Source organism: Colias eurytheme, chromosome 24, assembly GCF_061535395.1.
Source record: "Colias eurytheme isolate Ceu_HAF_F1 chromosome 24, ilColEury1 Martin Lab GWU primary, whole genome shotgun sequence".
Classification (NCBI taxonomy): domain Eukaryota; kingdom Metazoa; phylum Arthropoda; class Insecta; order Lepidoptera; family Pieridae; genus Colias; species Colias eurytheme.
The window spans coordinates 6,139,285-6,165,193 of NC_143003.1; the positions used below are offsets into that span (position 1 = coordinate 6,139,285).

A 25,909-nucleotide genomic window follows, 5' to 3' on the forward strand; every position below is an offset into this window, starting at 1 on the left:
TATTTTTTTCTATTCTTTAAAATATTAATAATTTAAATATTCAATGAAGATTCAATGCAGTTAATCAGTCAATACAGTGTCTAATTATTTTAGGGCTGGTTTTTCAATCCTTGGTTAAAACTTCTTCGTCGAAAAATGTATAAAACTACTGGTTAGGGAGCCAAGTGCAAATTTGGTTAACTATTTCCTCTCAAGAGATAATTCGTCAGACGCATGAGAGTATAGTATTATAAAGCCTCATGAACGTCAGCTGGCGCTCGGTTGGGGTGGTGAGCGGTTGTAGCCTCCCACGCACATAGGAAAAAAAATACATTCATTCATTCATTTCCTCTCAGCTAAAAATTTGTCAAATTGTAGCTAACCCAATATCTCAACGAAAAAAAATAGTCAGCTGGTTACAACATGGTGTATTATACGTCAGCTGGTGCCTCGAAATGAAAGTTAAATTTAAAGAAAAATTTATTTTCCGTTATTTCCTCTCAAACAAAAATTTACCAGATGATAGCTTATATGTAACTGTGGATAAATATATATGTCAGCTGGCTGTATCTTGGTGGAAAAACCGTCAGCTGATACGGGAGGCTACAACCGCTCTTCCCCCCAACCGAGCTCCAGCTGACGTTCACGAGGCTTCATAATACTATACTTTGATGCATTTTACTAATTACCGCTTGAGAGGAACTTGGTCATAAAATCTGCTCCTGGCTCCCGGACCATACCATTTTAAAAACTTCTAATTGCCCGTATTTGACAGTTTACGTGACATTTTAATATTATCGTGTAATACTTTATTGGACGGATAAGTTTTGTGGTTTTATCCAAGCATTGAAAAATCGGCCCTCAGAGTATTTAAGTTCTCAGTTCTGTGATCACAAATAGTTTGAAAAGTTTAACTTTTGCTGCTTCTAGAACTTTTAATTCACTTGAGTTAGGTATTAGAATTAGTAATTATAAGTGTAAATATGTACAATAAATGAGTTTATCGTTAAGCCTGCCTTTTATTGTCGCTTCAACTCAAAAACAACATAGGGAAACAATAAAACACACAAATATTTAATAATTTTCTATATTATTTGGTACACAATAACCGTCGCCGTGTCCAACCATACTCGGCGAATGGGCCTATTATAATCACATCTAACATCTTACCATTTACTAAATCACTTATAGACATATGTTACACGCCCCTCCCCGTATAGTTGCACACACGACACTTAACTACTGTAGTTCTGTACAACGCCATTCGCACCCTAATATAAAGTTTAACATCAGATCAGAAACTTTTACAATTTGTTAATAACGTGCATAGCATAAAGTTCACATTCGCTTGATATTTATTTATATATAAATTAGGAACAAAACTACAAGTGTACAATTTATAAAAATTATTACATATTATATTATAAATACGTCTAAACAATTTGTGAAATGAATAAAAATATCTGCGATGCGATTACGCAATCGATGTTAAAACGCAGAATTGGAAACAATAAAAATAAACATTGAACGCAATACATAAGTATGCATTTAGCACAATCATCCACAGTCAGTCAACAATAATGTCTGAAAATACAACGCAACTTTACGCTATGCTTTAGAGAAAAGCATTATCAATACGAAGTAGAATAAGGCCCAGTTTGATCACCATATCCGTTAGACCAATAACATCGAATCCTGTTTTCCTTTATGATATGCCACATTTTGAAATTGTATCAAACTTTGTCCTCTCACACATTCGTAAAACTCAGGTAAAACAAATTGCCCAATTTCACGAACCATGGCAACAACACGGATATTTAAAAACAACCGAAACCTAAATTGTGAAAGATAATCTAGTCACAGTCCAAAACGTTAACGGGCTAGAAAAATAATTTAAAGTCACAGCTTAATTCATATGAAGCATTTAAGGGCTGATTTTTCAATCGTTGGTTAAAACTTATTCTTCGGATAACGTATTAAACTAACATTTCAAAAATGCATTCAATTCAATTTATTTTATAAATGGCAGTGCTGCGTTGCCACAATTTTGCCAATGTCACGTTGTGGATAGTTTTACATCTCATAGATTTATAAGAAACTCAAATGTATCAGTCAAGCGCAGATATCTACAACGGAAAAAATGACACACACAATATATAGAAATTTAATTGTTATAAAATATAAACACCAAGTTAATTTAATTGTTATAAAGGACGAACAGTAAACTAATTATGTACAAAGTACAACATAAAAACTAAAATCTACCATTGTTGGACGCTTGATAAATATTCACAGTTTTATTTTGTTAGAAATAATAAATTTAGAGATAACATAAACTATCGAGTACTAGTTAATGAGAGGAGGGATTTCATGTTAGTAGGACGAAAAAAATTCATTTTAATTGTCCGGATTTGACAGTTTAATGGTGACATTTTAATATTATCGTGTAATACTTTATTGGACGGATAAGTTTTAACCAAGGATTGAAAAATTGGGCCTATTAAAATAAATCTAAAAAGCCTTACAAATAATACATCAAGATACGATTTAAATATCGGACAATTTCATCGTTTTTACATTTAACAATATGACATAGTCTCGGCGTACACTCCATAACAAAATAATAATAATTATCCACATATCACTGATGAAGATTTCCTATGAAGATGTATATCGGCATATCAGACAATGATCACACACTCAAATTCACAAGTCCAATTCTAAAATACACATAAAAAATTTGCATCTAACATTTGAAAAATATTTACAATTTTTTTAACTTCATAAGGTTTTACTAAAAGCGTTTTCAAGTCGTTATTTTTGTTTTTTTACAAAATTTTGAACACTCAATTATTTGGCTCCGACCACCACCCAAGTCCAATGTCTTTAATCCTAAACCTTTGGACGAATTTTTACAATTTTATCAATAAATCACGTCCGCTAAAGCCAATACCGAACTTTATCACTTGACAATAAAGTTCATTATTCCACGCAATATTTGAAAACGCTTGGATTCATCTCAAAAACGATGATAGAAGGGTGAGTTCAGACTGTACGTATACGCAATATTTTAATTTTTTATTAATTTATTTAACGAAAGTGTCGCTTTTGCGTGGTAAAAGACCTAATTAGAAAATCTCCATTATTCCAAACCCACCCTTAGTCAGACACAAAGATTAAAAATCACATATTTTTGAGACAAAAAGACTTTATTTCATAGAGCATAGAGTTCAAGATTTGTCTATTGAATCTCTCTATGGGACACGGCTACTAACATCAATGTAACGAATAAAAGCTTCAACGACTAAACACCAATATAGATAAAAATTGATTAATTTATTTGATTACTTTATTTACTATCAAAAAACATCTATTTATGATCATTTCTGTAAAATTGTTCTACTGACATCAAATATGCATGCGTAATAAATAAAAAAGGAGGGTTTGGTCGCGAATAAATAATTTTAATATATTTTTATATCCCAGTTTTATGTTGAAAAATAATTCATATGCCACAAATCAATAGATATTAGAATGTTAAAAAACATAATCGAGATCATGCTATCTCGCTTATTAAACATTCGTATTCTATCTCACTCACTCGTATATGAAATTAATATAAGTGCGAATGAGATGGTTATACAATTATATTTGTTTATTGATTCGAAGCTTAATAAGTTAATGTTAAATAACGTTTGCAAAGTGGGTTCTTTTAACAAAAAATGATGATAATATATGTAAAAAAAAACAAGTTCATTACAATAAATAACAATATAATGGTTTGGATTGGCTGTGACATTTGCGATATACTTTGAAGTGATAAATATTAAAAGTTTGATGAGAAATTGATGACTGCGGGTTTTGAACGTTGTTATATATAAATATTCTGGAATTTTCTCTCCAGGTACGAATTTGTAGCAAAATAAATATATATTTTGAATGGAAGTCGAAATTATGTATTTACGACAGAAATCAGCTTTTAACGACTCCATAACTTAATCTCTTGACTTTGGTCCTCTATCCATCAACCAATAAATACAAGGTGTTTTATCGATAAATGTTTTGTGAGAAAAATAAAAACGTTAGATGGGCATTAAAAACTGTAATCCGTTTAAAAAATAAGCATTAAACATACTTGATACAAAACTAATAAACGACACGTAAATTTGTGCTCGCATCCAAGCGAATGCTACATCGTAAAATGAAAAACGAATTTAATTATATAAAAAGCAGAATCAATTCGTTTATTTGTTCATGATCAACACTAACGCGTACTTAAATTAAAAAATATATTTAAAAATACATTTATTATTATTATCTTTACACATGTCGTGTGAACTCTATCGAACACACAAAAAATTAATTTATAATATTTTTTTTTTAAGTTGTGATGCATTTATGTGTTCGTTAGAATTTATAATCACAGTGTTAAGTCCTTACACATATTCCTGTTTTCTACCTTGAGAGTAGACAGCCAAGCTATTCTGACATCGCATATAAGGCTATCTCTTTCCAACACCCAAAAACTCCATACACTAGAGCGAGACAACACTATTTTGTCAAAATACTGACGCTGTGTATCTCGCTTTAGTTTATGATATTCGGAGGCGATAGAAAGAGATAGCTCTATCAAAGATGCGATTAGAAAAATAGATGTATGTCTCTATCTAAACTTTCAATAATTAATGTAAACACATTGTACATTGAACTCACAATATATTATGATACATAATATCGATGTAGAATAATAAGTTTTATATTTAATTCAGATGTTTATCATTAGCCTAGTGATTCAGCCATTCAAGACGCTTTTTTTTAGTTTTATAAAACAAATTTTGCATTACAATTTGAAATTAATTGTATAGAGCTGTGAATCTAGGCCGTGTAAATTATTGTGTGCGTAGACACAATTTTTAGTGATAATTTTAAGTAATTTATCAATGAACGTTCTAGAAAATGTCAAAAATTCTAGTAGAAAATGCGTTGGTCTTTGTTCGCTTGCTTATTAGCGACATCTATTAAGATATTACCAGTATTAAAAGTATTAAAAATACTTGTAATTCGGATCCCTGTATTGTTTATATAAACATTTATGTGGGTTCCATATTAATTTTAATTAAGTAAAGGTGACATAGTTGTAGAACATCAAATTGATTGAATCCGGATTTTAGTAGAATCCAGATGTTTGTCAATATTTGTGGAACATTATATCCATATAAGAGGTGTAACTGCGCATGCGCAGGTCTTAAGATTTCATAATAGGTCATATATAAATGTATACTCGATGTTAACACATTCAGTGGCGCTCACTGAGATCAAGATCATATAATTATGCGTGCGTCGCACCGAATGTTCTAGAACGTTTTCAAATCGGCGAGATGACGTCATCACGCATGCGTTCCATTCTAGAACGTCAACACGGTATATAAGAGTGGGGGGGTGACCGCGCGCGCTCAGTGCCGCTCCGGCTGCCGGTCGGAACGGTCGCCTCTGCGCTGCGCACAAGAGCCGCACACGTAGTCGTCGTCTTCACGTAACGCACCCCGGCTGAGCCCCACGCAGTGCATGTGGAACCATTGGTCACAACCGCCGTCACATTGAACCCAGTCCACTTTCCCTGTAGCAAAAAAAAATTATGATTATAATACACAGCGACGCGACGTTAAAATGATTTCAAACCTAATGGTAAATGCTACAGTATGGTTGGAAGGGTATATTTCTTGTGTCAAAGCTATACAATATTATATGAACATTATACTTGTGTACAAAATAATCAGTCTTACACAACATTTAAATAAATAACTATCAAAACTTCATTAAAATATAACATACCAGTAGGTCTCAAACAGTCAGCGGCTGCGCAATCCTCATCATCATCAGCGGATGATGGTGATGACGTGCTGCTGCGTCGAGACGCCGTTTCCGCCCGACCTCGGCTGTTGCCCGCACTTGATCCGCCGCGCGCTTGTCCTGATTGAAATAAATAATGAATTAATAATAATTTTGAACTGACCTAATGTACATAATCTATACCAATATTATAAAGCTGAAGAGTTTGTTTGTTTGAACGCGCTAATGTCGGGAACTACTGGTCCGATTTGAATAATTATTTCGGTGTTAGATAGCTCATTTATCGAGGAATGCTATAGGGTATATATCATCACTCTACGACTAACAGGAGTGAAGCCACGGGGGTGAAACCACGCGGAGCAGCTAGTATGTAATATAGTGAAGTCCCTTGTCACCTAGTGGGGTAAGGGACAGATGCATTATGCATACATCTGTTGCACGAATCAATTTAGGGACAAGTAGTTAATCATCCTTTTATATCCTGCAAGACCGCGTCGTTTTTTCCCCTTCTACATTGGGAATCAGACTTATCACCTTCGGACATAGAAAAACAGGAGTTCCCTTGAAATTCTCAAAACTCTAATTTCCAAAACGGCTACTAAATGTTTTGTCCTGAACAAAATACTCACCTAATCTCGTATGCCGCGGATGTTTGCCGCGTTTCCTCCTCTCTTGACGCGCCATGTAATGCTTGCGCATCATCAGCCCTGATGCTGCAGATAGCGCCTGCTTCCTGTTCAGATAGTTGGTTGTTGTTGTGGAGCCGCGCTTTATGTTCGTCTTCGTTGTTGACGTGCCTGCGAGTGGAAATGATTTAAATTAGAAATTTATCTTGTTTATGCGTCATGTACCCACCTGTCTTTATGAAGATACTCGGCTCAAATTCTTCTTCTATGAATGCAGCCTGCATGTAATGTTTTCAGAGTTGAAACAAAATCTTGCAGTGGTTCTGCAGTTCTAAACCTATATATAAAACAGTATTTCTCCGCATTCCGTCACAACTGTGCCCTGCGTTGCATGATGCTTGATTGGATGGATGATAGCTACTCCTAACACGATATCATCATCCTGTCGTTATTCCAGCCGGTACCAGCATACCGGGCAATATATCATCCCCCTCCCCTTCCCTTTAGCCGTGCCCCCCAACACCTACACCTAACACCATAACATCTATCAGCTCCTATCGCGTTTCTAGCTGGCCCTCCCCCCTGCTACCCTCCCCCTTCTCCCCCCCCCCTCACCGTGCGGGCGGCTCCGCTTGAGCTGCTGGTGATGTCTCGGCTGATGCGGCCTCTTTCGGCGCCCTGCCTCCAGCACGCGCCCCCCACGGCGCCCTTCCGCGCCCCGCACTGCGGAAACGGCGCTCCAGATCTGCGCCTGCTCTTCTAGCCGCACCTGGACACAAACAAACATTTTTATTAAGCTATTGCATAGCTTCTATCGCGGGCCTTGAGGGCGGAGACCGAATCCAGAAATTCCGTAACGTAAAAACCTCACGCTCCTCACTCCGACGGGCGCGGAGGTGTGGCTTGAAGGCAATAGCTATACCGCGGCAGTCCCCGAGTGCCACACGTCTTTTTTATTTTTATATACAACAATCAACATAATATTTATGTTAAAATATATAGGCTGGAATCAAACTCAAACTTGTATTTATTCAATTAGACTTCTTATAAAAGCACTTTTGAATCGTCATAACATTTTTTAACCACCGAGTCGGAAAGCAGTATCTATAGAGAAGAATTCGTATTGGGTTTACATGGATCCATGTGAAAATGGAGATCACAATTAATGCTGTTAAGCCTGTTATTATAGTAGTGTCGTATAGAGTCAAAATTACAATTGAATCCGGCTCGAAGGAGTAATAAATGTATTTGTAGGTTGGTAAGCACTTCTCCGATAAGACAGAAGTGAAATATAAGTAAAAATAGGTACATAAAAGATGCTATTATGTAGTCCAATTTTTAAATTACAGATAGAGAAACATCAACATACCTCCAGTAAATCTCCCTCTAACATGATGTCTTCCAATTTCTGCAGAATGCAGGGCGTGGCTCTATTGCTCGGTGAGCGCGGCGACGCACTGTACGCGTGCTCTACGCTCGCTGATGATCTACAATAGAAATACGGGAATTTAAGTCAGAAAACTGATAATAAAAAACGTAAATGTAATTTATTGCGAAATATGTACCACGGGCGAAGCCGGGGCGGGCCTCTAGTATATTTAATAAAATATAATATGCTAGGTAATGTATAGGTAACAAAATATAATCTTACCGTGGCGCAGTCCCATCCCGTCTATCCGTCCTGTAGGCCGCCAGCTGGGGGCTCGCTAGCACAGCCCGAGCCGCGTCCTGCCAGGCCATAGCACGCTCTGTGACGCACTGTAGGGCTTCGCCCTCCGCGAGACGCACGGGTAGCTTTTGTAGCCACACCTGTTTGCGAGTTTTGTGTTATTATGGATACAAAATATCAACCAGAAATTTGAAATACTGAGAAGATCGTTACTAAAAGGGAAGATACTAAAACGTTTGATTCCAATTCCCGTTAAAACTTATTGCTAAACAAAGCTTATGTTTTATCTATCTTTATTTATGTTCATAAACTCTACATGAACAACTTACCAATAACAATCTTAATATATATAAATCTCGTGTCACAATGTTTGTCCTCAATGGACTCCTAAACCACTAAACCGATTATAATAAAATTCGCACACGTAGTTTAAACATGTAGTAGGGTCAACGGGCGAAGCCGGGGCGGACCGCTAGTGATAATATAATATTTCGATTCCAAACCTTCTCGAGTGGGTAACAGACGACCGAATTAATTGAAAACCATCAGTTTAGCCAGATAATACATTTGGATTATAGATCTTCTCATGGTCTTAAAGAAACTTACCAGGAGTGCCAATATACGGTGTAAACGTGGACGTTTAGTGCGCGTACAGTCCGAGCACAGGAACTTTGCGTCCGCGCACGGGAATGGTAATTCAATGCGTTCCGGTGATTCGTCACGTTCCTCGCGATCATCGCGTGACGTTGATATGCACGACGCTATAGAACAACAATACATATTAATATGGGTTACATTGGAAACAAATGCAAAAGATAAGAACTTTGCCCGAGTTGTTTCGACGATAATTCAATACATATTATTGTATTTTAAAAAAGACGCAATAGATTCAAACACAAAATCTAGAAAAAAGAGCACTTTTGCTCAGAAAATTATCGAATTTGTTGCAAGTTTTTTATACATAAATATAGACCAAAATACAAACGATAATCTTATTAAAACGAAATGTGATTCAATTTAAAATTACTTGCCCAATTTCACCATTACATTTCATCTAAACAAACTTGAAACAGAAAATCATTGAAATAGTTAAACTAAAAACAACCAATCAACCAAATCCAACAAAATGCGGGTACTTCACAAAAAGCACACACACACACACGTACCATGAAACCAGTCCTTGCACAGTTCGCACTGCGTCATCAGTCCGTACTGCCGCTTTTGGCACGAGCAGAACGTGACGCCAGCGGTTGGTGGGGAACGGACTTCTTTGCGCATGTTCTTGGCTCTGTAATAGTTATAAATTAGTGATAAATAAGATATTTTCTTTTTTGTGGGTGTGAAAAATATATTGCCAGTGCAAAAGTATAATTTTTTCTAGGAACTTAGCAAGGTCGTTATGGAAAATCTTTTTTGCTTCATAGTTACCATCAAGAGATGGACCTGCATTTTATAGTTTAGACTTTAAAATGAAGCACACAATTCACTAGTTCTTTATTTACTTTTAAATAATACACATATGTACTAAGCTATATGAACGGGACAATTGTTAAAATTGAAAATAAGAAAACTTCTTAACCACATCAAACAACACTTTCAATCATATGTCATCGAATGACATTTTACAATATGGCGGCGTTATTTCCGAATATTAGTTTCCTGTCGGCCAAGCCACTGACTATACAATTCACTGATAAACAAGAAAATTTGTTTTCTTGCGAAATAAATTTTTATTTACCTCAGCTCCTTAATAGCAGCCAGTTCTCTTAACTCCGCCTGTTTAAAAGCGGCAACAATCTCAGTGGGCGTGGCGTCTTCGCTAAAGTGTTTCAACAATGGCGGCTCTTCTGACGCGTCACGAGCTCGCTTGCGGCTCGTGCTCGTTGGCGTGTTTTCTGTACGCGGTGATAACGCTTCTAGGAGCGTGTACGGCCAGTTCTGTGGGAATATTGGAACATTATAGTTTTTAAAAGTATAAAAGACGTGTGGCACTCGGGGACTGCCGCGGTAAAGCTATTGCATGCTATGCCTTCAAGCCACACCTCCGTGCCCGTCCCCGTGGGGAGCGTGAGGTTTTTTCGTTACGGAATTTCTGGATTCGGTCCCCGCGCTCAAGGCCCGCGATAGAAGCTATGTAATAGCTTAAAATATGCACGATTTTGATTTTATTCAACAAGTCATTATAATGGTAGTAGTGTTAACTACCAATTGTACTGAAAAAATGTAGAAACAATAAATTAATTAATAATAAATAAAAAAGAAACATTATTTATTATTGAAGACGAAGCAACTTGAAGCAATTTGTAAAGTTTATAACATTTATTTTTATCCCATTTCTAATTTATACTTTCTCATCAATTATAACTGCTCGGTATTTGAATGCATACATAACTTATATACGCAGAAACATAAATATGTCAAAAATACCTTTAACACAAAAATACCTTTATACAGAGTTGCAATCAACTAAGCTGCAACATTCCAAAGCGCTGCGCCCTTTTATTAATAAGATAATTAATATTTTTACTTTAGAACAAAATTAAATAAATACCTTTTTCATAAACATCTCGGCAGCGCCACGTTTCCACTCCTTAGCGGACTGCAAAGCGGCCGCAAGTTGATCTTTCTCGTATAGCGATATTGGTATCTGCATGGCGCGTTTTACTAACGCTTCCACACTATGCATGTATGGGTATAATTCCTTTGATTGCATTTCTTCCACCTGTTGGGATATATTGAGTTATAAATATAAGTGAATTGGTAGGTAATTAATTAGTGTTGAATAGTATAGTACTGAAGGTTCGAGGTAAATTTCAATTTCCAAGACGATACTATAAGGACAACAGTAAGGAATTTAAAAAAAAACATCCTGAATTTTAATAACTATAGTTATTAATTGTTATTTGGAATAACATACATAATTAAGATTATCATAGAAAAGTTTACCATAATTCACCATGTTGAAAACTTATTATATCCATACAAAAATCCTGTAGCCACACTGAGCTTTCTGCCTTTTATTAATATGTTCTCTTTCAATTACATTCTACGCAAATAATGCATCTATGTGCCTATAATATTATGTTCTTTTATTATACGTGCGCAAGTAGGTTTTAATATACCTTTCTTTAATAACATCAAGTGCCAATAATCATGTAATTATTATCATTATTCCCCCCATTTTACCTTAGACAACCAATCCTTAGCATGCGTGGCGGCAGTTTTGAGCGCGTGTTGCGATGGCAACGCCGCCTCTATATCATCTCCCTCCGCCAAAAGAGCATCTAATTCCGCTAGTGTTGTGTGCGTCTTGTCGAAATCATCGATAGATTCTCTGCCTTTGGGCGGGGTCGTATCGATAAGGACTGCTTTGGCGCGACGCTCCCAGTCTTCTACTTGCACTGTGACAAATATAAAATAAATAGGTATTATAACCTGCTTCTCAGGACAAATTACTTAATTCAAATTGTGTAATTTGAAAATAATTATTTGAAAGATGATAAACAAATAATTTGCCACTATAATTGCTGAATTTCTTATGAAATTTATGTAAACGTCAATACAGATTTCTATTAATTTCTCTCTATTGAACCTAATATAGCATCATACATTCCTAAAACAAATTTACCAAATACTCCCACTTACATTTAAGCTTATACAGCGTAGCGCGTTCCACCTCGACACGTCGATGCGGCACAACACTAGCCGCCTCTTGCAGCAGTTTATCGATAAGATCCGGCGTTAGTGATGCGCAATCGTCACGATGTTCACGCGCCGATACAATGAATTTCTCTTGTTGGAGTCTCGCTTGCAGCGCAGGTAATTGAGGAAGCACTATGCATAGACGAGAGCCCAGTTCTACCACCTAAAAAATATATATTTTTTAAACATAATATGTACTGTTTAATATTAATTTGAGTGAAATCAGTATGTTAACAAGCTTATTTCTCTGATACATAACAATATCTGATAATAGTCGGATTGTCAGAACAGGATTATCCTAATTTCTAAAGAAAATTACGCATCAAATATTATTATATGTATTCTAAGTAATAAAAAGTTCCAATTTATGTAATGCTTGTATCGGCTTGCTCAAAAACAATTTTCATGATCATTTTTTATAAAAAAAGTTCTGTAAATTTCAAAATTTATATAATTACCTCTTCCAACTCCCTGACTGATGACGAATCACACTCCTCCAGATCACCGTTAAGTAGTTCCGTGGCTCGATCCTCGAACTCGGCAGTTTGTCGCAATACTTCTTTCACCGCTGAGCCTGTAGATACAAATAAATCAATAAATAAAGTTAAAAAAGCCAGATCCACAATATGTCCCTATTCTATGCATTTTTCAGGTAAAATTAATTGAGAAACCATTAAAATTAGATTTGGGGTTTTTCTTAGCGTTTTTTATTTTTGTTTAGATGTTTTATGGTTTATTCTTTATTTAATCATTAAGATCGGCGGAACGTGCGCGTGCACGTGCGCATCTTGTACGTTGTATATTATCTTCTTGATTGCATCTGTTTTTTTTTTGTTTCAGTATTTGGGTGTTTTCTTACTGAAATTTTTTTGTGTCACAACTCACACTGTTTATTTAAATATTTTTTTTATTTCTAGTTATCTACTATATTGCCACACCCACCTTCAGGCAGCACGCAGGCCAGCCCGTCGATCTCAGCGGCGAACAGCGTCAGCTCGTGTATGGTCAGCTTGTACTTGGGGTCGTGGTGTCTCGTGCGCGTGCGCATCTTGTTCAGGTCCAGCTGCTGTATCACTGACGCGCACTTTTCCGCGTCCTCTATGGCCGTTTCCAGCGCGCGGACTAGCTCCGTTTTGTGCATCTGTATTAATTCATTACTTAATTAGTTTATAATCTATACTAATATTATAAAGCTGAAGAGTTTATTTGTTTGTTTGTTTGAACACGTTATTATAATTATTGTTATACATAGATAAGGGCTCCCACACATAAACACGATACGACGTCGCGTCGTACAACGATGCGGCGTCGTTTCACGATAAGACATCGTGTCGTGGAAATCTACGATGAGCATCGTAAAAAAACACGACATCGTAACGTAATGTGCCATGCACGATATACGGCACGACGCCGTCGAGTAAGGTATCCAATTAAACTTTGTAAATTTGCATGCTGTGTCTACATCCAGAAGGTTATAAATCAACTGCATGATAGCACACAAATTAATAGATTAAATCACAAACATTTGTAACCAGTTTTGTAGACCAATAAAAAATAAAAAAAAACACGCTAATCTCAGGAACTACTGGTCCAATTTGAAAAATTCTTACTGTGTTAGATAGCCCATTTATCGAGGAAGGCTATAGAGTATAGGCTATATATCATTACGCTAAGAGCAACAGGAGCGGAGCCACACGGGTGAAACCACGAAGCGCAGCTAGTAAGTTATAAATTGTTACATTATTCGAAGATGTCTGTAAATGGATGCGTCCGTGTATCTGCGTGCGTGTGTGCAAGTGCGTGTGCTTGCTTACGTGCGTGTTACAGTGTGTGTTTGAGTATTATAAATATGCACGTGGACGCGTGTTTATCCATGTGTGAATTAACGTGTGAAAAATGGGTATGTACGTGATATGTTGAGATGTACCTAGTGCTTAAATGTAGCTTTATGTACTAATTATAATAATATTAACTATATAACACGTGTAACCTAGTTTTGTATCTATTTAATAAGGCATCTTTTATATCAAATATACAGTATTCATTCGGCAGTCCTAGTGTTTCAATCCTCTCCCGAGGCACCACCTTACATGGCGACCCTGCCTAAAGTTGGTGCACGCGCGCGTGTATTTTGACACCGGCCGCCGCGTCGCCGATTTACATATATGGTACTGTGTGTTCTCGGCCCGAGCAAATTAAAGTATTAAAAATGAGTATATTAAAATCTTTTGGAGGCAACGCAAGTGTGAGCTTCAAAAAATGGGGAAGCAGCAGTCCAAGGAAGACTACATAGTTATAGCGCAAAATTCGGCAGGGGGCACGAATAGTGCGCCAGTTGACCATTTTGAAAACTATTTGAAGACATCAAATATATTGCTATATATAATAGTAATCTGCTTGACTTTGGGTATTATTTATGGAGTATTCAAAATATACAGAAAATGCCACTTAAGGTGGATACGACAGGAGGTTGCGAATAGCAGCAGGGAGCGTCGTTTTTCGTTTCGACGGCGCCAGGCGTACCCCGACTTGAAAATCGGCGAGAACGAGAACGAAGTGTAGTGATGTAAAAGTGAAAAAAAAGCAAACAAATATTTAATAATAAGTGAGCGTGTAAGTGTTTTCGTGAAAATTCGGCAAAGTTGATAAACATTATATTTAGTGGACTCTAAGCGTATAGTATTATTTACTATATAAAAAAAAAATGTGTATGTTATCGAATAGATAGGTATTAAAAGTCATGTATGTCATGTAACCTAAATATAAAAGATGACAAAAATTATAATCAAATGTAGTTAAAAATATTATTCTAACATAGTGTAATGTGTATACTTACTTGTATTTTATAATAAATTTTACAGTTATTGTTAAAATATGCTGAGAAACGAGGTCTTCAATTCTATTCAGGTATGTTAATATATTTTTATTATCATTAATTATATTATGTACTGTTAAACTCTATGGCAATATTTTTAAAGAAATTATGTGATGATTTGCTAGCTATTAGAACATATTTAATTAAAATAGGACCTTCTAGACGACAGGGTAAAATATTACAAACAAAACTAGGCGAAGCTAAATGTGTCATTACAAAATATAACAACTACATAGGTAGTTTGGATAAGCAAAGCTTAGGAGAGGATGAGCTTATTGTTTTTAAAAAATATTGTGAGGATTTGAAGAAATTATTTGCGGAAATTACTGAATTGTTTAAAATTTTCAGAGAATTTTAAGAGTTTTTCAACAATGGATAAATTTGACCTAAAAGTAGCTTTGAGCTTATTGCCAGTAATGAATGATGAATTGTCTAATTTACGACAACTTTTCGATGGAATTGAATACTATAGTTCGGTTCTAAATGATGAGTCACAGTCGCATTTGATATCTTTTGTTTTGAAAAGCCGTTTGTCGCAATCTGCTAGGCTAAAATTACAAACAAAGTACGATACTGTTCAAAATCTTTTAAATGATATGAAAATGCTTCTTTTACCTAAAAAGTCTACGAGTGCTTTGCAAAAACAATTTTTAAATTGTAAGCAAAATGACGCGTCTATTGATGCGTTCGGAAAAACTTTATCCGAATTATTCGTTGAACTTACAATTTCTCAATCCGAAGGCAATGAGGAAAAGTTTAATATTTTAAAATCAATAAATGAAAAACAGGCAATTCGGCAATTTAGTGACGGATTGAGAAACCGTAGGATTGGCACCATTATTACGGCGCAGAGATTTGAATATTTGAAGGATGCGATTCAAGCCGCAATCGACGAGGACGTTTCAGGCTCAAGTTCAACCGCTGAAGTGTTAACACTAAGACATAATAATAATCGTTTCTTTAAAAACACTTCCAGGCCGCCTTCTCATCAGAACACTCCAAGAGGTGCGTACAACAATAATAATCGTTGGCGAGGCAACAACTGGCGACAGCCGCCTACCAGCACCAGACAATGGTTCCAGCAGCCTCAATCGCAGCCACGGGGAGCGCCCCGGGGCAGAGCGTCATATCGAGGTAGAACTTTTAATAATAATTATTTTAGGGGTCGTAGACCATTCAGAGGACAGATTCGTACAGCAGTGACTGACGAGTCACAGCCTCAATCGAGTTCATCCACTCAGAATTTAGAAACTGAAAATGAGTTTTTTCGTGCCTATAACATATAGTATTTTAGCTAGCGATAGTAGTTATTACATAGAGTTATTTTATAAAAACAGTCACGTATTTAATTGGCTTATAGATACGGGAGCCTCAATTTCGGCTATTAAATATAAACATGTTTTAGATTTTGACATCCCAATTAACAAAGAAAATATTACAATAAATGGGATAGGTGGAAAGGTACAGGCTATCGGATATGTATGTTTACAGTTGACGATACACGGGCAGTGTATTAGTCATAAGTTTTATGTATTTGACACCTTGCCTTGTAAGTCGCACGGTATTCTAGGGCAGGACTTTTTAGGAAAGTATGGAGCGGTCATTGATATGAAACATAATAATCTGTCACTATGGATTAGTGAATCTAAACAAATATCTTTGCAATTATTAGACTCGTGTAGTAATTTATTATCGTTACCTGCTAGGTCAGAGTCGATTCATTTTATTAATACTAGTTTAACAGAGGAATGTTTGGTATGTACGAAAGAGTTGTGTGAGGGCGTATTTATTGCGAGTATGATAGTACATCCAATTGATGGTAAAATACCAGTCCGAATTTTGAATTCGACCTCGAAAGATATAACTTTGTCTGAAATTAAACTTGATATACAAAATTTGAAGGAATATAATATTTGTAGCTTTGATAAAATTGAGAAAAATGCATCGCGAGTTAAAACATTATTTTCAAAGTTGAATTTAAGTAACTTAAATAAAGAAGAAAAAATTAATATAGAAAGTTTATGTGCTAAGTATCCCGATATATTTTATTTGGAAGGAGACAAATTATCAACCACTGATATTTATCAACACTCAATTAAAGTAAAACCAGATATTCAGCCAATTTTTTCAAAGCCTTATCGATTGCCTCATGCATTGAAAAATGAAATTAATAACCAAATTGATCAAATGTTAAAAGAAAATATTATTGAACCATGTCAAAGTGAATGGTCCAGTCCAATTTTGTTAGTGCCAAAGAAATGTGACCAAAGTGGAAACAAAAAGTGGCGTTTGGTTATAGATTACAGAAAACTAAATAACAGTATACATGATGATAAATTTCCTCTTCCAAATATAACGGAAATTTTAGATTCTTTATCCGGTTGCATGTATTTTTCTCATTTAGATTTACATCAAGGCTATTATAATGTGAGCTTGGACCCAGACAGTCGCAAGTATACTGCTTTTTGTTCGGGACAGTTTCAGATGACTAGAATGCCTATGGGCTTAAAGACCAGCCCTAGTTCATTTTCGCGCATGATGACTATGGCGATGACAGGGTTAACATATGAAAAATGCTTAGTGTACCAGGACGATCTAGTCTGTTTTAGTAGGGACTTATCTAGTCATATCAAAAATTTACAGTCTATTTTTGAAAGATTACGAAAAGTCAATCTAAAGTTAAATCCGCAAAAGTGTATTTTCTTACAGAAGGAACTGCTTTACTTGGGTCATATTGTATCAGCAGAGGGTGTTATACCAGATTCGGATAAAATAGAGATTGTTAAAAACTACCCGGTTCCTACTAAAGTCGATGAAGTCAAAAGATTCGTTGCCTTTGTGAACTATTACAGGAAATTTATTCCTAATTTTGCAACAAAAGCGTATGCGTTAAATAGTTTGTGTCGGAAAAATGTAACTTTCAAATGGGATAAAGAATGCCAAAAATCATTTGAATTATTGAAACAAAATTTAATATCCCATCCTGTATTACAATATCCTGATTTTTCAGAGTCTAATCAATTTATTCTACAAACAGATGCATCAGGATACGGCGTAGGTGCAGTTTTGTGTAATAGCGACGGTAGGCCTGTAGCGTATGCTAGTCGTAGTCTAAATAAAGCAGAAAAAAGGTATCCGACTATTGAAAAGGAATTGCTTGCGATTGTATGGGCTGTAAAGCATTTTCGTCCATATTTGTATGGAAGGACATTCAAAATTCAGACTGACCATAAGCCATTAATGTATTTGTTTGGAATGCGAGATCCATCTAGTCGTTTAATTAAATTTAGATTAACGTTAGAGGAGTACGACTTTGTAATTGAATATTTGAAAGGGAAGAATAATTCGGCCGCGGATGCACTTTCACGTTTGCATTTAACTTCCGAGGAATTGAAAGAGATGAATGAAACGGTGATGAATGTAATGACGCGTGGTCAGTTGGCTAGACAACAACGGGATGCTATTATTTCTAAGAACGATTGGCCTGATCAACCAAAAGTTGTAGAAATACATAGTAAACCGAAATATTTCACGGAGTTACGTTTCATAAGCGCTTATGAATTAAATCGATATCGTAAAATGAAAGAGATAACGTATGAGAAGGGATGTTTGAGTTATGTACCCTCAATGAATACTATTTTTATTAATTTAGCTTCTCGATCGCAATTATCGCCAGGCGAATTTGTGAGAGAGCTAGATATATTTTGTAGGAAAATAAATATTAAAGAAGTATACTTCATCAAATCGGAGAAAAATAATATATTTGTGGAAAAGTTAATAAATGAGATAGATAACATAAGTAATTGGTCCGGACCACGTATATGTATTTTAAGGGGAACAAAGAGAATAAGTAATAAAGACGATCAGCGTGTAATTTTAAATGATTTTCACATATTACCTACAAGTGGACATGCTGGCATAAGACGAATGGTAAATAACATAAAGAAATATTATTTTTGGCCAAGATTAGAAGCTGATGTTGTAGAATTTATAAAAAGGTGTGATAAATGTCAAAAACAAAAACATTCCTCACACTATACTAAGGAGCCTATGACGATAAGCTCAACGGCAAGTTCGGCGTTGGAGAAAATATATTTAGATATTGTAGGACCGTTAGATAGAGATTACGATAATTACGTATACATTTTAACTATACAATGTGAGTTGAGTAAGTACATCGAGGCTTATCCATTAACGTCAAAAAGGTCGAGTGAAGTAGCTAGGAACTTTGTTAACAATTGGATTCTCAGGTATGGTATCCCGAAGGAAATTGCTACTGACAGAGGTACGGAGTTTTTATCGGACACAATGAAAGAGGTTTGTAAACTTTTGCATATTAACAAGCTGCAGTCAACCGCATATCACCATCAAAGTATCGGTGCCTTGGAGAATTCGCACAAACAATTGGGTAACTACTTGCGAATACAGACAGGAAATCACCCAGAAGCTTGGAGCACGTGGCTTCCATTTTGGTGTTTTTCCTATAACACTGCGGTACACACAGAGACCAAGTTTACTCCCTATGAGTTGGTGTTCGGTAAGAAATGTAATTTACCATCAAATTTGCAATCTGCACAAGTTGAGCCTTTGTACAATTTTGATAATTATCCTTTAGAACTCAAATTTAGAATACAGACGTCACAAAAAGAGGCGAGAGAAAATCTTATATCTAGTAAATTGAAAAGAAAAGAAAAGTATGATCGTAATATTAATCCGGTTACTTATAAACCGAATGATTTAATTTTAATAAAAAATGAAACAGGCAATAAGTTTCAAAACATATATTTAGGTCCATATAAAGTAGTAAGGGAATGTTCACCCAATGTAGAAATACTTAAAGATAATAAAAACTATGTTATTCATAAAAACAGAACCAAAATGTATTTTGAACCGATTACCTAATAATTTTGTTAAAAGTTACGGTTTTAAAAATGTATTTTGAACCGATTACCTAATAATTTTGTCAAAACGTTTATAATATTATGTACTATTTAGTTTGTAATGGAAATAATTATGATAATAGGACATTGTACTGTATGAACATAAGTAAGCTAAAATAAAATAAATTGTTAGTGTTTATTTTATTTTTTTTATTGCGGTGGAGATGAGATGTACCTAGTGCTTAAATGTAGCTTTATGTACTAATTATAATAATATTAACTATATAACACGTGTAACCTAGTTTTGTATCTATTTAATAAGGCATCTTTTATATCAAATATACAGTATTCATTCGGCAGTCCTAGTGTTTCAATCCTCTCCCGAGGCACCACCTTACAATGTCATCACGTGTGTGTGCGCAAAGATACGTGCATGTGTGGTTAAGTACACGTAGTTATTTCGTGTCTTTATATCTCGTTTACGCGTGCTCATGTGCGTGCTGATACCACGTGCGTATTCGTTGTGTTTTTTCTTGCGTGATGCAGGACTGTTTGTCCGCATGTATATTTTCGTGTGTGTGTGGTTGTTTGTGTGTGTGTGTGTGCGCATACCTTAAGATCGTGTGCCCGCTTCAGATGCGCACGTAATCCATCTAAATCACAAGTTTTGGGCGTGTCCGGATCTAACGCGTTCTGCACGGCCTCCGCCCATTCGCGGAACTGCTCCGACTTGCGCTTCAGCTTGTCCAGCATCGCTGGTAGCTCGTCGAGCGTGTAACGGTACCTAAATCGTGAGGTATATTGTAGTTTTAAGTATTGATTCATTTTTATTAAGCTATTGCATAGCTTCTATCGCGGGCCTTGAGCGCGGGGACCGAATCCAGAAGTTGCGTAAAGAAAAACCTCACGCTCCCCACAGGGACGGGCGCGGAGGTGTGGCTTGAAGGCATAGCATGCAATAGCTTTACCGCGGCAGTCCCCGAGTGCCACACGTCTTTTTTTTTAACTACACGCTCGAATATTATACTGTTTGATAATAAAAAAAAGTATAATTGTCCAGCATGTAGCAGTACCTTGTTGTTGGAAATATTGTAGTTATGTTAGTTAGGTAAAGGTATTGTTTTATTTTTCTTAATTGCGTTTCAAAAAGCTCGAAATAAATGTGTACAAAAACTTTATGTTAGGTGTAACAAGTTACGCAGTGCTATAGTATATAACTTGCAGACTTAAGACACTATTCAATTGTATTCCATTGCATCAAATTTGAAAAAATACGTTTTGTAAAAATATATTACTCTATGTTTATGTTATTATTGTAAAATATCTCATAATAATAATATAGCCCTATTCTTAAATTATTGGCATATTAGTGACCATAACAGCGATGTTTTTCACAATAATTTAGTTGTCTCAATAATTGCAACTACCCGAACTGATCGAGATTTGTTAGATACCATATCCTATATTAATCTACATTACGTCACCCACCTGAGTTTATGCGCAGCGGGTGCGCACGCGCACAGTTGGTGAAAGTGTCGCAGGCACGCGACTACCTGCGTGCACGGGCACGTGACGCACGACAGGAAACACGTGGTTTTGCACAGGTGGCATTGACGCTCGTCGTCTGGTAATAGTTCGAACGCCTCCCGCTCAGCTTCTGTTACACCCTGTATAGTGGAAAAGAGTTGCATTTAGTATTTAGGGTTATGAAAAAATATTAGACATAGGTATTGAGTATAATTATTGCGTTATAATTAGTTTTAATTTAATTTGTGTTATTTTTTTCTTCAATATAGCATTGTACAAGTACGAGTATGCTCTTTTATTGATTTAAATTTTGTGATTAAGCGATACGATCATCTGTTGTGATCTTTGTATGATTGATTATTTATTTTTATTTGCACCCGTTCCTGTAATGCACAATAAAGAATTTTAAATTGAATCAACTCCAATAAAAGATTCTCATTTGACTTGGACTGTATTTTCCTTCGATTGTATTACTTCAAAACTTTCGACTGCCTCACCCAATTCAATTCTTTTTCCTTTGAAAGCTGCTTTACCCCATTAAAATTTGTTTGACTTCTGCCATTTTGACGACTTTTTTTCACTTTTTTATTATTATTTTTTCCCGTTCACGTACCCAATCCAAGAGCGCCTTCCTTAACTTGCGCTCGTCGTGCAGCATGGTGCGCATGTCCCTGTACGCGGCGAGCGCCACGGTGAGGCTCAGCGAGTCCGCCTCGAGCGCCATCTTGCACACGAGCTCGTCGTGCGAGAACACGCAGTAGCGGCGCAGTGTCGAGTAGTGGGCTATGCACTCGCGACCCATTTTTAACTGGTAGGAAAATATTAAATTAATACCCACACACACACACACAAATATAGATGGACAGATAAGAAAATAATGTAAAATAAATATAAATGAAAACCAACAAAAAAAAATGTAAAAATACACAAATCTCAACGAACATGAGCCTCAAATAGGCTTACAATTTCCTTTTTTCAATCATTTACATAACCAACCCTAACTAAATTAATAAAAAAAATGCCCTAAATTCAACGAAAACAAAGAATAAACTCACCCAATCAGCTGGTGTGAAATTAACAGCTTCAGCGAAGTTATATCCTTGATTGAAGCCGGCGTGATACGCGCGCGGGAACGTGATCACAAATTCACCGGCGTGCTGGTCCGTTCTGTAAAAAATATTGCGTTTTATCCAAAAGAACGCAACGGTGTAGTTTTTGAAATCTGAAAATCTGTTTGAAGCTTATGTGATGCCAAAATGCAAAAAGTAAAATATGCATTATATATTTTTTTTACATGAAATAATAGGTTGGTGTTTTTCTTAAATTAATAAAACCAAAATTAGAATCTCAGCAGCTATAACGTAATACGGGTTGAAGATAATTGTATTCATATTGTTAAAAAATATTATAATGGCAATGAAAAGACAAGATTTTTTAACATAAAAGAACCCGATTTAAATATGAGTACTTCCAAACTTTCTGAGCCGCTAATCGCTAAACATCAACAAAAACCTATATTATCACATTGAGATATACTTATGGAGACGACACCGCCTACATCACTTATGTTCCGCTCAACATACGCCATATGGCGTAACTGCACGCTCATTTTTTATTTGTTGTGAAACGCATCAAATATGCCTTCGTGTGTGTTACGATATTGCACAAATAATACAAATAATACGGAAAAGTTCAAAGGAATAACTTTCATCGGTAAGTACCTAACTAGACAATAATTTTTAAAACTTAGTTAGAGCAAAAAAATGGCGCACAGATTTTGTTCGTGGTGTCCTCCTCCATACGTAGTAATATTATCTCAATGCATTATCAAACAAAACCTGTCTTCTCCAAACTTTTACAACCACATTACATACCTATACACGGGTACTCCGGCCTTCATCAGCACATTGGGGTTCATGATGGTGACGAGCTGATGCAGCAAATCTGGTTGCAGTTGGAACAGCTCTGGGGCTTCTGCTTTCATGGCCGCTTCGAATTGTTCAGCCTTTGAGCTGGGTACTCCATACCTGTGATTAATAATTAAATGAATAATACAATAGAGATCAGAATATATGGGAATGTTAGTAAGCTACACAGTTACAAATATCATACATATTGAAATAATAATCACAAGCGGCGAACTTTTAAATAAGTCCTAACTGAGTAGGCAACTATAGTAAGCAACTTGGAAAACAATCTAAATAATACCTACCAATGAAAATGAGACCTAGATAATTTATGACAAAAAATAACATTATTACAAAAAATTTGTACTTAACATTTTTACAAAAAATTACATTTTTACTAAAAAAATTACATTGTTTACATTTTTTATGTGTTATAGATGTAACATACCATGTTTTCGGTTCACCCCAATGCAGGTAATTGATTGAATAACTCCAGTGATCTTCATTGTGCCAGCAAAACGTGGCGAAACACATACCGACGTATAGCCATGGTACCTGAACAAAACATTTTGAAATAAAATATATTACATATGAAATAATTACAAACAAACGAAATTTTCACACTGCACTGTTACATAAAATAAGATATTCAACATTTTGTGTATGTGACAATATCCGGTTAATTACGGATTGAAACTATGTATTCATAAGCAATAAAAATTTATAATATTCAAGGCTACATAAAGGAACAGATTGAATTGTTTGATGAATAATGAAAAATGTTCAAAATAAAGTAAATTTTAATTTTAAAGCTTTTCATAATATTTTAGAAGACAAACTTCTTTAGGCGCTTTGAGAGTAAAATTTCAAGGTCGCGTCATGGCAATACCGTCACGTGATGAAGTAAGGTGTCGATTTTGGTATCTTTGAATCTTGCCAAATAGTTTCACTTCTGACACGTGTGCTCAGCACACACGCTTTTCTTTATAATTATAAAACAATTTTCACCTTCATGCCAGAGATGTCAGCATTGATGTGACCAAGCACAGAACCTTCCAGAACGGGCAGGTTATTCAAATTCCAACTGGACTCGGCGTACTGCTGCTCGCCGGGATATAAGTGTGCGCTTGATTTTGTTGGGAAACCTAAAAAAAAAATACTCATTATCCGTACTAATATTATAAATCCGTAAGTAACTCTGTCTGTCTGTTACTCAATCACGCCTAAACTACTGAACTAATTTGCATGAAATTTGGTATAGAGATATTTTGATACCCGAGAAAGGACATAGGCTACTTTTTACCCCGGGACATAAGGATAGGTTTTATTCCGGAAATCCCACGGGAACGGGAACTATGCGGGTCTTTCTTTGACTGCGCGGGCGAAGCTGCGGGTGGAAATCTGGAAAGCTAGTAATTTCTATGTGCAATGACTTGATACAACATTTTGTAATTTTAAACGCAATTTTTTTTCCGTAGTATATTTTTTACTTTATTTTATTTACGATTTTTGCAGTATTACAATATTGTATTAAAAACATTAACAACGCAATAATAACCTTTTTTTCCCAACAAACAATTATTTTATATCACTTCCTAAAGCTTTAAACGCAACCATTCAAATATTTACTTTTATTTTACGTCCATATTTAAGGGCTAAATAAACTTTTATTTTACCTGATCCATGGTCCATAGAATGCAGATCGGCTCCATATTCGACTGTCACGTCTTCCTCTAGTGACGACACCACCCGCCAGAACTCTCTCTCGACCGTTGATGTTGGGACCATCTGTTAAATTAATATAAAAATTAAATATTTAACAAATGTGTTGACATTCTTACAAAATTATTTTCTATATAAACTGCTGTTGAAACTGGTGATACCTAATTTCTTTGTTATATGGTGAAAAGTGCTTGTAAAAGAAATCAAGATGCACAGATAATTTACAATTTCTTGTATCCTTTTTGCAAGAAATCATCTGAATACGTGTTTCGAGTGGTCAAAATCAAATATTTTATCAAGGAATTGTAACATTACAATAAAAATACTCACGTTAAAAACAAATATAGTATTCCACATTCGTTTATTAACAGAGAACTATTTAATAACAAATATACTTACATGTACAGGCATATTGAAATAATCCGATTTGAACTGATCAGCCATTTCGCCGAACTGCTGCAGAGTATATTCGCGCGACGCTTGCTCGAAACCGAACGCCTCTGTCGGTTTTGATACCTGTGTAATAGAATGACATTTTAACAAAATTTGCTGAATAAAGTTTGAATTTTATTATAAACAAGTAATAAATTTGATAAATTTGTTTGCGATGGTAATTAATCGTTATGAATGTACTATGTACCTAACTACCTACTAAGATTGTTAAGGTTTATGTTGAGTGTTAAAAGGGAAATATTAGGAATTAGTATAGGGAGAAATGATGGTGATGATGATGATGACTATTATAATGATGATGATGTTACCACCCACCTCCTCAGCCAAGCACACGGGACAGCGCCAGTCGCCCTTCGGCACGTCAGCGAGCGGCGGCACCAAGCAGAACGTGTGGTACGAGTCGTCGCAGCCGTCGCATAGAAGCATCTGCTCCTCAATGTCACCACGCCCGCATATGTGGCACATGTATTTGGCGAGCTGGATATAAAAAAAAATTGTTGTTTGTAAAGTAGGTTTACGATCGAGATGTTTACGTGATAACGTCTTATTGGTGGCAGCGTCTCGAGATGAGACGGGAGATCGGTCCGTCTCTCTCTCGTTATACCTGCGATCGCGCTCGTGAGGTTAAAGAAATCACATGTTTTATGTAGTACGTTCACCCAGCCCCTGCACTTTTTTCAAGTCTTGCCACCGCTAAAAAACTAACAAGATAAAATTTA

The 25,909-nt window shown here is 35.8% G+C and overlaps 1 protein-coding gene across 1 annotated transcript in view; it reads right to left on the minus strand.

Annotated features, from left to right (window-relative positions):
- Nucleotides 1–1,050: 1,050 nt before the first annotated feature.
- Nucleotides 1,051–25,909, minus strand: part of Kdm5 (Lysine demethylase 5) — a 32,359-nt gene continuing 7,500 nt past the window's right edge. The window contains exons 7-30 of the mRNA XM_090115835.1: nt 25,506–25,667; nt 25,137–25,253; nt 24,692–24,803; nt 24,024–24,160; nt 23,464–23,570; nt 22,983–23,135; nt 22,164–22,275; nt 21,722–21,916; nt 21,070–21,248; nt 20,194–20,365; nt 12,769–12,967; nt 12,285–12,400; nt 11,770–11,989; nt 11,311–11,525; nt 10,676–10,846; nt 9,863–10,062; nt 9,291–9,412; nt 8,731–8,885; nt 8,107–8,264; nt 7,825–7,942; nt 7,071–7,224; nt 6,459–6,626; nt 5,812–5,949; nt 1,051–5,596 (exon numbers count right to left, since the gene is read on the minus strand). Coding sequence (XP_089971961.1) covers nt 5,433–5,596; nt 5,812–5,949; nt 6,459–6,626; nt 7,071–7,224; nt 7,825–7,942; nt 8,107–8,264; nt 8,731–8,885; nt 9,291–9,412; nt 9,863–10,062; nt 10,676–10,846; nt 11,311–11,525; nt 11,770–11,989; nt 12,285–12,400; nt 12,769–12,967; nt 20,194–20,365; nt 21,070–21,248; nt 21,722–21,916; nt 22,164–22,275; nt 22,983–23,135; nt 23,464–23,570; nt 24,024–24,160; nt 24,692–24,803; nt 25,137–25,253; nt 25,506–25,667 — 3,744 coding nt within the window. The 3' untranslated portion in view covers nt 1,051–5,432. The remainder of the gene's footprint in view (nt 5,597–5,811; nt 5,950–6,458; nt 6,627–7,070; nt 7,225–7,824; nt 7,943–8,106; nt 8,265–8,730; nt 8,886–9,290; nt 9,413–9,862; nt 10,063–10,675; nt 10,847–11,310; nt 11,526–11,769; nt 11,990–12,284; nt 12,401–12,768; nt 12,968–20,193; nt 20,366–21,069; nt 21,249–21,721; nt 21,917–22,163; nt 22,276–22,982; nt 23,136–23,463; nt 23,571–24,023; nt 24,161–24,691; nt 24,804–25,136; nt 25,254–25,505; nt 25,668–25,909) is intronic.